This window comes from Nestor notabilis, unplaced genomic scaffold (assembly GCF_000696875.1).
Source record: "Nestor notabilis isolate BGI_N333 unplaced genomic scaffold, ASM69687v1 scaffold21468, whole genome shotgun sequence".
NCBI classification, from domain to species: domain Eukaryota; kingdom Metazoa; phylum Chordata; class Aves; order Psittaciformes; family Psittacidae; genus Nestor; species Nestor notabilis.
In genome coordinates, this window is record NW_009941743.1 from 22,213 (window position 1) to 35,267 (window position 13,055).

General features: G+C 39.6%; 1 protein-coding gene across 1 annotated transcript in view; it reads left to right on the top strand.

Annotated features, from left to right (window-relative positions):
- Window positions 1-13,055, top strand: part of GTF3C1 (general transcription factor IIIC, polypeptide 1, alpha 220kDa) — a gene marked incomplete at its 5' end in the record, with an annotated part of 39,609 nt that overhangs the window by 21,749 nt on the left and 4,805 nt on the right. Inside the window, 13 exons of the mRNA XM_010021047.1 lie at window positions 298-433; window positions 1,195-1,276; window positions 1,927-2,112; window positions 2,658-2,815; window positions 2,956-3,098; window positions 3,293-3,374; window positions 4,607-4,719; window positions 6,131-6,193; window positions 6,709-6,802; window positions 7,713-7,885; window positions 8,535-8,819; window positions 10,890-11,143; window positions 12,552-12,838. Of these exons, the coding sequence (XP_010019349.1) occupies window positions 298-433; window positions 1,195-1,276; window positions 1,927-2,112; window positions 2,658-2,815; window positions 2,956-3,098; window positions 3,293-3,374; window positions 4,607-4,719; window positions 6,131-6,193; window positions 6,709-6,802; window positions 7,713-7,885; window positions 8,535-8,819; window positions 10,890-11,143; window positions 12,552-12,838 (2,056 nt within the window). The remainder of the gene's footprint in view (window positions 1-297; window positions 434-1,194; window positions 1,277-1,926; window positions 2,113-2,657; window positions 2,816-2,955; window positions 3,099-3,292; window positions 3,375-4,606; window positions 4,720-6,130; window positions 6,194-6,708; window positions 6,803-7,712; window positions 7,886-8,534; window positions 8,820-10,889; window positions 11,144-12,551; window positions 12,839-13,055) is intronic.

The window sequence follows — 13,055 nt, forward strand, 5'->3', positions numbered from 1 at the left end:
CAGTTTAATATGGCCATTGGAACTTGGTTAGCAGTAATGAAGTTCCTCTGGGTGTAATCTTTAAACTGAGAGCTCAGTCATTAAATATCAGGGATTAAAACTTGATGAAAATGTTATTGTTGTCATGTTACTTCTGGAACAGGGTTAAGGAAAGGAGCATATCTCTTCTATTCTTTCCCAGCCCTATCTAAACTGGCAGGGCAGGAAGGAGAGTTCTGCAAACACATCACTTAAGAGCAGCTGAGAAAGCATTCCCTACAAAATAACTGCTATGTATTTTATTATTCTTTCTCCTAGAGGCAGCCGAGAGGTGGTTGATGATGGAACTATCCCTGGAGATGGCTTAGGAGCTGCAGGTCTGGATTCTAGCTTTTATGGGCATCTAAAACGCAATTGGATCTGGACAAGCTACATCATCAATAAGACTAGGAAGGTGGGTATTGTAAAATTTGTATGCTGTAGTGACTTTTCCAAACTCTAATATTCTCAAGGTTGAGGCACTGCTTGCGTGCTTTCAGTCATGTGTCTCTTTCGTCACTGGAAAGAAATTAATGCCAACGGTGGTAAATCTTGGTGCTGAAATGAGTGAAAGAGTTGGATGTAAATTTTATCTGAACTGAATTTGATAGTACATTTGACAAAAGGAGAAATACTTAATTAAGCAAGCAATTTTCATTACTTGAAATGTAGACACTGTCAGACAAAAACTGAAACATCTAGAACAAGGAAATACACACATACACACACAGAATAAGTGTTACTAGGAAGTCCAGCACAGGCATGTAAGAATGGCCATGCCAGTTCTGGCTAATGCCCTGTCTCTGGTTGCCAATACAAAATTTGTAGGGAGCGTGTAAGAGCAAAGGAGTTGTGTAGGTATTTCCTCAGAATATTCTCCCAGCTGTCTGCAAGTTTGGCTCAAGGTCATTCTAAACATGGGGGTGATGTTTCAGAGCAGTTAGTAGCTTTTTCTTCTAGCATTAATTTCTGTGATTGTTTTTCAGACTCATGTAAATCTATAGTATCCACAACCTCATGTAGCAAAAAGTCCTATTATGTGTCACTGTAGCCAGGGATCTTTTCCTTTATATTGAAGATTTATTTCTGACACTACTCAAAGGATATCATGTAAAGGGTGGTTAAAATCAGTGCATTCTTTTTGCATGTCACCTTTTTAAAGCTGTATTGTCTTAGGAAACAACAGTTTCTGAAAATGGACTGACACTGAGACTCCAAACCTTCTTAACAAAGCACCCCCTCCCACTCAGTACTGGAGGTAAGGTGGTGATGCTGGTGGTGGGGGTCTGTAACTGTATTATAGCTGTTACTGTCTTCGTCAAACTCAGTATGGAGGATATGTGTTACTCCTGTCTCCTTATGGTAATCTAGGATGCTTCTGGGGCAGTAAAATAGATAAATAATATCCTTCCCTATTTCTGGATATATGGAACAATAATTTTTTAGCCAATATTGATGACAGGAGTTGTTCCTGTCTACTTACAATGAGCTAGGATGCTTCTGGGGCAGTAAAATAGGTATGTAAATAATTTTCAGTAGAACAATAATTTTAATCCTTTGTAATTTCTGATGTACAGTGTGCAGAAATTCTAGAGGGACCAATGTTTTGTACAACTAGACATTGTTAATATTGCAAGCTAAGGACGAGGAAGTGCTTCAGGTTGAATATAAAACCTGAACTCAGTACCCTAGACTTCGTCATTACTTGATGATGCCTCATTTATGTGAGATGTTATTTTGTGAGCTGGTGAGAAGTGGCATGAAATAACATGACTAACAAAGGGCGAGTCTGAGAGGTCATGGGTGTTTTAATATACTGAAACATTGGCATTTGCTCATTATACTTTAGTATTATAGACTGTAATTGCTGTAAAGAAAATTTACTACTGAAAATATGTGTCATTTTAGGTAACAAAATCAGTATTTTGGGAGAAGCAAAGGTGGGATCTGAGTCACTTGTCCAGACAGATGAAAATATTGAAATAAGTAAAGAACCAGTCCAGGATCGAACCAAGCGAGTGAGAGGTGGAAAAAGCCAAAAGAGGAAGAGGCTTCGGAAAGATACTGGAAAGAAGGCAAAGAGGAAAAAGAAAGGTAAGTAACACATCAGAAAAAAGCAGCATTATTTTAAATGCATAGGCCTGCTGTAAGTTGCTTTAGAAAAGCTGATGTGACTGGCATGTGGTATGGGAAATGAGAACTTACTAGCTATCTCTTTGGGTTGCGTCTTTCAGTGAAGAGGTTGAGATGTCCTAGGGCTCTACACTTGCTCTGGAGAAAAACAGCAGTGCTGTGACTGTTACCTGTGTGTGAATCATGATTGCACTACTGAACTGTACAAACTAAAGAAATTCCAATTGTGTCTGCACCAGATCAACTCACTGCAATTAACCATTAGCTTTTGGTAGCTGGTTTAAAGGTTCTTCATGGTATGATGCTCTAGGTTGTCAGTTTGCTAACTAAGGTGATGTTTTTCCTGGGAGGGGTATTGATGCATTTTATTTTCTGAACTGCTACTTCCTTTTCTGCCTTTGTCTTTCATTCTTAACAAACTCCAGTTGGCTGTGATAGGAGTGTGAATTAATCAGAATATGTTAATGCTGAGATAACAGTCTTTATTTTCCCCTCTAATTTGTTAGCAGAGGATTCTGTAGAAAAAAGCAAAAGACTCCGCTACCATGATGAAGCTGACCAGAGTGCCCTGCTGAGAATGACACGTCTGCGTGTCACGTGGACAGTGCAAGAAGACAGTCTGCTCATGCTGTGCCGAATTGCTAGTCATGTGCTAAATGCAAAGGTATTTAATAGACCCATTAAATAGTGGTCCTGCATACCAAACACCATTTCATCAGACCTTGGAATTAATCCTGGTTCTAACCATCATTTGTGAACATAAAAGCTGAAGTTTAACTCCAAACACATTTGTTCTTCACACAGGTAAAAGGGCCCTTTGTGCCATGGCAAGTCGTTCGGGATATCATGCATGCCAGCTTTGAGGAGTCCCTCGATAAAACTTCTCATTCTGTTGGACGAAGAGCTCGTTATATTGTCAGGAATCCCCAGACCTATCTTAATTACAAGTAAGAAGGTTTCTGTCTATGTTCTAGGCTAAATTCTCCTGAACTTAAGCGAAGGGATATGGTCCTCCTGTGTTTTTGTCTTGTTCCATGTGACTTAAAAATATCAACTTTTTTTGCACCCTAGTGCTATCAAATCTGTATCGAATTGGGAAAATTTCAGTTATGTACAACACCTTCAATTGTATCTATTGCAGAGTTTGCCTTGCTGAGGTTTACCAAGATAAAGCCCTCATTGAAGATTTCATGAATAGAGAAAATAATTACGAAGATCCACAGGTAGGAGGGAAGTATTCTAAAAGGTCATAGAGTACTTTATGTTGTTTGGATTACTGAGTGCATGTGCTGTTTCAATTGCTGTGATTTCATCTCTTATCTCTCCCTTGTACCCTTAGCTATTTTAAAAATAGCATCATTATAAAAATGCATCATCATTGCTGGTTGGGGAGTAAAGTGGACACAGGCAGCTTTCCAAAGGCACATAAACAGCACTGCTGTGCAACAAAAATGTTTTTCAGTGTGCTTGTTTATAAACATCCACGACTGAGCATCTGTATGCTTTGATTGGGTTTTGGGGTTTTTTTTATGCTCTTGCTTCCTTGTTATCTGAGCAAGAAAGCATTTTTGCTCTGTGATTTCTCATTTTTTATTCTGGTCGCATGTCAAAATATTGCCTTAGCTTCTGTGGATGAGTGCAGGAAGGTAAGCAAATTTAATGAGAGAAGTGTTGATTCGATCAGTCAAAAGATTTTATTTAAATTTTGAGCTTTTTATGGCTTAAATCAGCCATGATTTAAAATTGAAGAGTTGTTTATACTTTCAGCGCAAACAATTCCATTCTGAATTTCAAGACATTTTCCTGAACTGGGACTATGTCACAGCAAGACTTCTATTTGTTTTTATCCAGGAATGACAATTCATATTGTCAGCAAACCCCAATCAATTCTGTTACTAGATTTGTGTCTGTTTAAATTAAGAGTAGTTGCTCACCAATGAGACATGGCTAAAAGAAAAGCATGTGTCTCCATCCCCAAGGTCTGTCTTTGGAAGCAAATAAAGGCTTGCTTCCAGAGAGATGCAGGACCATTCCTTTTGTGTAACAGGTGTCCTCTAAGCCATGATTGTACAAAAAGACTTAATGGAGAATTCAATAAAGCCTGAAGGTTATGAAGAGGGGAAAAAAAAAAGACTTAAGCAGAAGCTTAAACAAAGACCTGCCAAGAGATCTTATGCTGTTAATTCAGTATAATCGTTTTTAGAACATACGTTCATGGTGGGTTGCTTGTAGTTGTGAGCGTGATTACAGGCAGAACCTGCAACTGTTAAGTGAATCAGCTAACACGACCTCCACAGAGCTTTTTTTGATGCATTCGCTCATCTGTTGTACAGTTTCTGACATGGTTATTCAAACCCAGCTATTTCTACTAGAATTTTCCATGAATGCTTTAAAAGTAGAGGGTCTGTTCCCATTCTAAGAAATTGAGGCTGATAACATTTGTATCTCTTCTAAGGTTTGTGCAAAGGAGTTTAAGGAATTTGTGGAAAGACTGAAAGAGAAATTCAGTTCAACTCTGGGGAATCCCAAACTTGAGATTCCTGATACTTTGCAGGAACTCTTTTCCAGGTAAGTTTCAGTAAATACAAGAAGCGATGTTTCCTCCAAATCCATACTTCCTAAATACATATAACTGATTTTTAGTTCTTTGCATAAACTTTTTTATTTTAAACCATTCCGGTTTTGCTAAACAAGACTTTAAAACCAGAAATTCACAATGTCAGATCATAGAACGGTTTGGGTTGGAAGGGACCTTAAGGATCATTGTTGTGGTTTAAGCCCAGCCAGTAACTCAGAACCACGCAGCCGCTCACTCGCTCCCTCCATTCTTCCCCCCGGCTCCCAGAGGGGTGGGGAGGAGAATCAAAGGAATGTAATTCCCATGGGTTGAGATAAGAGCAGTCCAGTAACTAAGGTATAATACAAACCACTACTGCTACCAACAACAACAATAATGATAAGGGAAATAACAAGGGAAGAGGATATAATTGCTCACCACCCACCGACCGATACCCAGCCCGACCCAAGCAGCGATCTGGGCCTTCCGGGTAACTCCCCCCAATTTATATACTGGGCATGACGTGCTGTGGTATGGAATACCCCTTTGGTTAGTTTAGGTCAGGCGTCCTGTGTCAGCTTCCTCCCGGCTTCCCCTCCTCCCTGGCAGAGCATGAGACTGAGAAAGTCCTTCGTCCAAGTAAACATTACTGAGCAACAACTAAAAACATCGGTGTTATCAGTGTTGTTCCCAGGCTGAAAGTCAAAAACACAGCACTGCACCAGCTACTAAGAAGAAAAATGACTGCTACAGCTGAACCCAGGACAATCATCTAGTTCCAACACACCTGCCATGGGCAGGGATACCTTCCACTAGACCAGGTTGCTCAAAGCCCCATGAAACAGAAGATTTCCCTTTACTGTTTTCTAGATTAACTGGCCGCATTTTGCATCACAATTTGTAGCTGGTTGCTCAGCTAACCTATCTCAGTGCTGCTAAAACTGTTGATACCAAAGAGCTCTCAGCTTTGTATAGCATTCTCCAGCCCAGATTGTCAAGCTTTTTCATGATGAATAACACTTTGAGAGAAGTGTGAAAATTTGGGTCTCGCACCATTTTATGATAACAAATTTAGCACCTTTGTACATTTTCTTACTTTGGGAAGAGCTGTATGTTACAGCAAAAGTGCTGCCGATGGAAGTCCCAAACCTCAATAGAACAGTAAATCTACACAGTTCTGTACAGTCCATGTGTTTTATCTCCTTGTCAAGAGATATAGAGGAGTGAAGGAGACTGATCTGGTCAGTCATTTTTATTTTTGACCCTTGTGCTGAGGGCTGCTGGAGCAGATAGTGCCCCTGTGCTGTTTCAACACTTGCTGTATTAGCAGTTGCACTTGTCAGTCTCTTGATTACACAGCACATATAAAATCACAGAATGTTGCTTTTGTTTCAGTGTTCTCCTTTCCCTTCCCTTAACTAGATTTCGAGTTTTGGCAATTGGAGAAGACACAACTCAAAACACAAAAGAGGATAGTCTGAGCAGGTGAGTTGCAGTAGCACCATTTTTTCCCATTTAGGACTCCAAGGACATGTCAGCCCTCACATCTGTTAAAGTGTGTGTGTGTATGTATGTGTGTATATATATATATATAGTTTCCTAATTCAGTGTGGCTTTCATCTGTTCATTGCAGTGTATAAATTTATTAACAGAAAAATACTTTCATGAGGTTTTAGGGACCTCTGACATAGATTATAGATTTGATGAATGAAATGACAGCAGCAATGACCTTCTCAGAATGGTGGTCTGCTATCATTAGGACAACAGTGTATGTTTTCTGTGTGGGTGCTGTACCTTCGAGGAGGAGAGAGAACTCTGGACTGATCAGGGTGGAAAATATAACAGGGTCCTTTAAGTGAATGATCCTCAACTATAATGACATCTATTTCAGAAGCAGGGTGATTGTACATTTTTGTGCTAGTTAAATAGTTCTCTGCCTCATGCTCAAAAATCACCATGAATAAACTTTTTTTTTTTTCCTTCCTTCTTTTTTCTTTCAGTGTCTATGATATTCATTTTCTAGTGCTACAGAACCTGATTCAGAGCACACTGGCACTCTCAGATAACCAGATGAAATCTTGCCAGTCATTTCAGGTACAGTATCTGGACCAAACTTTACAGGTCATAGAATCATAGAATCCTTTAAGTTGGAAAAGACCTTTAAGATCATTGAGTCCAACTGTAAACCTAACACTGCCAAGTCCACCAGTAAATCATGTCTCTAAGTGCCATGTCTATATGTCATCATACGACCCTAAAAATTTCACCTTCCTACCTTGTTATATGCCTTTTTCAAATGGGAGAAAAGAAACCCAGAAACTTAGATTTATATCTGTTCTGTGGGAATTATCCTCTTCTGCTTTTAGGAAATTATATATTCTAGGCAGATTTTCAGTATGTTGCTTTTCTCTCTGAGGATAAAATTGCAAGATGTGAGATTGAAGCAATCTCCACAAAATGCATGAAATAAACTCCATATCCCTTCCATTGGGTCAAACTGTATCATGATTTAGTGCCCACTCAGGCAGTTGAAATTATGTTCTGGAGAAGACAGCACAAAGACAGTCATAGTATCCAGCTGACACTGGTGCTGGGAGCCTTTCCTTCAGTGCTGGGGACCACAAAAATATAAAATCTATCAGGTACTTAAAAAAAATATATAGAAGTTCAAAGGGAGTTTAATATCTCATCAGCAGGCAATAATGGAGCCTGGAATTTACCAAAATGTGGTGCAGATGAGCGTTTTTTACATATATAATTCTAGTGGAAGCCTGATCCCATTTTGAATATCAAGTATTTAGATAATTTAATTGGCATTTACTGTGGAAAGCCTGGAAGCCCATAAAAGGAATAGAATAGTGTAGTTAAGTAAATTTATATGCATCATTTACATTCTGGCTTGTAGCTTCATACTCATTTAGCTAACGTAACCCTCAAGTAGGTGAGTCTGACAGTGGATTTGGAGCTAACACTGCCTTCTGCATTGAACGGGGGGGGTTTGCAGACATTTCGTCTGTACCGGGAGTACCAGGACGACATTCTTGTGAGGGCTTTCCTGGAGTGTCAGAAGAGAAGCTTGGTCAACCGCCGTCGAGTAAACCACACGCTGGGACCAAAGAAGAGTCGCGCTTTGCCTTTTGTACCCATGTCCTACCAGCTGTCTCAGAGTTACTATAGGTGGGTGTCAAAAGGATAACTCTTCATGTTTGAGCAAATACAAGAATCTACCTAGGCATGATGGGCAGGGAGGAGACAATACACATGAAGTATCTGCAGAAAATAACCTGACCACCACAGCTGAAGCTGAAGAGATACATACACACATTTATGTATGAGTGTTAGCCCCTTTTTTGGTTAGCAATTAGGGCTGTACAGGGAATAGAACCAAGTTTGCTTGGCAAGCCTTTACAAACACATGCAGAGGATGAGAGAGGTAGCACCAAAGATGTAGATGCGGTGAAATGATTTCTTTAGCACTCTTGTAATTCTGATGGTTGCTAGCTTTTCTTCTCCAGTTACTTTGTGCTGCACTGTACCTGGATGTCAGGAGTGGGGGAGGAGAATTTAACTGTAAATGTGTTCACTGCTCAAGCAGAAGATGACATCTTTGCTTTATATTTGCTATATAGTACTTGACCTTAAATACCTAATGTTCTGGAACTAGCAAAAAGACACTTAAAGTAGATGTAGGAGATACTTGGTCACCATCTCCAGCATGGAAATTCAACCATTTGACTACTGTATATCACCATAGGTCTCAAATTCATATACAGTAAGAACAGATTGTGAAGGATCTGTGCTTCACTGACTTTGTCTTTCTGTCCAGAGTGTTTACGTGGCGGTTTCCCAGCACAATTTGTACAGAGTCCTTTCAGTTTCTTGAGAAGCTCAAGGATGCTGAAAAATCAGACCAGCCAGATAACTTCTCATTTAAAGACCAAGAAAACGAGGCATCAGAAGATACGATAGCATTTCCTATGGATGGACCTGGTGGCCAGTGTGTGGCGATGCTTTCCTTATTTTCCCTGGGACTTGTATCTGTGAATGTGAGAATTCCAGAGCAGATTGTTGTGGTGGACAGCACTATGGTGGAAAATGAAGTGATAAAAAGGTAAACACTGTCGCTTCTATTAGCAAATATGGTTTGGAGGTAACTTGAATGGAATTGGACAGATAAAAGCATTTTCTGCACAGTATTGTGGCATGTTTTACTGTGATATTGTTTAGATTTTGATTTCTGAGGAAGCATTCTGAAGACTTAATGGCACTTCAGTACGTGTCTGTCACTACAACCTTGGACTGCATTTGTCTTCACATATGTGACATTTAAATTGCTAGGCACTTCATTGCCACCAGAGCTAATGTGGAAAGGAGAGCAGCGTGTGTTAGATGAGCATTTTCATCAACATTGTACCTTCCCATTTCAATGGCTAAGAAGAATTAGTAACAAGGCTTCAGCTTTATCAGTGAAACCTGTCTCGACAATACTCGTTCTATGTTTTGTCTCTTCTTTGATAGATAGATATATATATATATACATTTTTTTTTTCCTAAAGCCTCCAGTAATTGCATACCACTGAAGTGGAAACTCTCTCCCTAGGCAGTCTAACCCTATGAATAGTTACTCTTACAGTCATTTTGTGTTTTCTTAGAGTACAACTAAAATATTTTGCTGTAGTTTAACCTGTTGCTTCCTATTTTATATATACATGGAAAATGCTTTGTTCTCTTTCTCTTTAGAGCAGCTTATTACATTTGAAGATTGTTATCATAGTCCTCCTCCCATAATACGCTGTTCTTTAAAATAAGCAGTCTCAGTTCCTTTACTTTTATTTTTTTGTATGTTATTCATGTTATGCAGATCTCTTTCTCATTATTTTCTTCTGCACTGAACTGTGATGTCAAAAAACAAATGCCATGTTCTTGCTGGCAGGTCTGTGTCCATGACATCATGTTATATAGGTGATATGCCTGATAATACATCCCACAGTGATGAATGGCCATGGTCTTGCCAAACAAAAAACCCCAAACAAATTAAAAATACCCCAGCTTATGATTCCTGTGATTCACTCTAACAAGTTTGTTTTCCTTTATCTAGGTAATTGCTTCCTCTTAGTGTGGGACAGGTGCATAGTGCTATATTATTAATAACATGCATTTATCTGTACAAAATTGCTTCCTGCTTTTTTCCAGACCATTTCTCCACTTTGTTGGAAGTGTTCTGAATGCAAATCCTATCTTCTGATACACTTGAAGTCTCTCCAGTTAGGTGATCCTATGCAGAATTACTGAGCTATTTTATCACCAAGCTCATTAGCAAAAATACACTGAACCCTGGAGTAGTCCCATTTCTGAGTAACAGGCATCTGAGTCTACTGCGTTTTTTCTAAACTATTTGTTCTCCATTATGTGTTCCTTTTGGTTTTAAGTATGTTTTAAGGTCTAACTCATCCTGGAAAAGTTTAGAAGGAACCGTTGGTTGTCTCTCTCATAACCTACAACAGAGGCAACTTCAGCATTAGATCAGGTTGTTCAGAGCCTTCACCTTTATCCATAATGGCTTTTGTCACGTCCCAAAAACAAATAGTGTTGGTTTGCTTCTGGGAAATCTATCCTGGCTGCTGCTACTATTCTCTCTTTATGTTGAGGCTGTCTGCAGTTTGTTTTGTATTAGTGTCTTGCTTGGTTGTTTTTTTCCCTTTCTTTTTTAAAGTCACTGAAGTCTTTGGTCTGTAATTCTTTCTTCTTTTCTCCCTTAAAAATGAACACTGTCTGCCCTATGCTGCAGTATCTCTTATAGTCTCAGCCTTTTTGTTCTGATAGATGTTTCCTCCTGATGAAGTGTCTGCTGAAGCAAAGAGGTTCAGCACTGTAAGCTGAGGTATTTTCAATGTGTTTGCAAAAAAAAGAGAGTTTCCTTTTCCAGGGACCTTTAGTGTATTTTTTCTTTTTTCTTTTTTTTTTTTTTTTCTTTTTTTCTTTTTTTTCTTTTTTTTGTCTTCCCTGTGGCTGCTTGTTCTCAGCACTTTAAATCAGGCTGCTGTGGACATACCCACAGCTGCTCATAACTACAAACCAGAATGCAGAACAGCAGGTGTTCTTGCTCTGCTCAGGGTAATGAGTCACTTTCTTATTTTGGAATTAAAAAAGCAACAAACAAACAAAACATCTCTCTTTGTAGTTTGGGAAAAGAAGGACTTGACGACGATGATGACGATGATGATGACTTAGATGACACCTCTGGAGGCAAACGGCGAATTGAAGTAAAAGCTCGTCAAGCATCTCATACCAATTACTTACTCATGAGAGGCTACTATGCCCCTGGAATTGTCAGCACACGCAATCTGAGTCCCAGTGACAATATTGTGGTCAATTCCTGCCAGGTGAAGGTTAAACTGCGATGTACACCAGTTCCAGGAAGACTCAGCTCTCCAGGTTAGCTTCTGTTTGGCCTGACTTGCACAGAAGCAAGTTTGAGCATGAAAGATAGTAAACTCCTCATCTGAGGAACTAATTTGAACAAAACCTCTACAGAAGAACGTTTTGTTTTTCATTACACATGCAGTTTGCCTTGTAATGCTTTCTCTCCTGACCTAAAACAGGTAGTTGACTTCTAGAAGCACCTTTTCTTGGTAACAAGTCCTTGCCTGTATTTCATACTGAGTGAAACTATTAATCCAAAGAAGTAGTCTGTCCTCTGCTTTTGTTACCCTTCTCCAGGAGATTTTTCAGTCCCTTCTGCAACTTTCCCTTCTATAAAGAGAAAAGAAAATCTTTCAGAGCTCTTTGAATGGAAATTCACATTTACTTGTCTCATGCAACTCTCTGAAATAGTGGTGTCCAATCTCTGGCCTTTTCCCTACGGTACTTTAAACATTTTGATTATAGTTAGAGCTTGAATATTTGCAGTTTATCAGCACTCCCCTTCTCAAAGAGTATCTTCCTTTCAGCTCTAATGCAAATGTATCCAGGAAAGCCTTTACTTGTTTGGCTCTTTGGTTGGAAGGTCTAGTGCTGTCCCTGCCTGTTGCTGTTGTGGTAGAGGTAAAATAGCAATTCTTTTTCATATCTCTGCTGCCACACATGCCCTCCAGGTCTGTGGAGCTGACAGCTCATTACAGTTATTCTCAGTTTAACTTGGCTGTCAAAGAAGCACAGCTGTCACATGCGTGTCCCAAAGGCATGATGTAAAGGCAGCCTGCAGATGAAAGGGAAGGGAGCAGGTAAGAACAGTGCCAAAGCTACCCTCTAGTCATCTAGGACTGGAAAAAGATGTTACGCTGCTTCAGTTTCTGAATCCTCTGCACAGTGGGGGTGGGTTTGTGCAGTGATGGACCTGGCTCCACACACAGAGATGCTTTGTTATATTGATGGTACTGAGACATTGTCAGCTTGTAGTTTTTAACCATATTCAGCCAATAGCTTTCTGCCATGGATCAGCTGCTTCCAATTCTTGATTCAGAGGGTCCTCTGTAGCATTTCCTTGCCCTAGACTTTTCACTGGGTCTTCTTCAAGAAAAAAACAAGATGATTCCCTCATTAAACTGACGCAGTGCTAGAGAGAATACAAGTCTACCCTGTCTTTCAGCAATATTTCACATTGGTCTGAGGGTAAGCCCTTGTAAACCAGCTTGCTGCTCTTCTGCAGGTCTTTTCAGAGACAAGTATGTAAGGCAGAAATTAAAAAGGAAACTGCAGCAATGAAGATGGAAAACTGAGCTCTGTTTTTAATTGGATTAGTCTAGAACACCTCTAATGTCTCAGATATTTATCTTTCTGTAGTGTACTGTGTAGTAACAGTTGCTTCACAGCTTATATACTTGGGGTTTTATTTGCTTTGCAGTTTCTTCTCTGCTTGATAACATGGTTGTGGGAGTTTCCTGCCTCCCTGAAACTTTTACCAGGCTGATAAACATCCAAGAAGAGGATTATGAAGTTGATCATTTTCTTCATGAGTGTACAGATCGTTATGGCTACAATCCCAGAGATGTAGCTGCTGTTATGGAGATCCGTAATGCAATAGAGGCAACTTCCCACTTTGGAATTTGCAAAGTTGAGCTGAGCAGACGTTTCTGCAGCTATGAAGAGGCAGAACCTGAACGCACAAGGAGCTTGGAGCAGTACATTCAGGTGGGTTTACAGCCAGCTGCTTTCCATACATTAATACTTGGATGCTTAGTATTCCCCTCAAATAGCACAATCTTCCAAGATGTAGGAAGCAAGTATAAATTGAACAAAGCTATTTGTATACCTGATAGCAATCTCACCTCAAAGTTAAGAAGGCCAAAAATTAAAGCAGCATTTACTCAAAGATAAGAATGAATGGTTTTAGAAACCTAGAGGTACC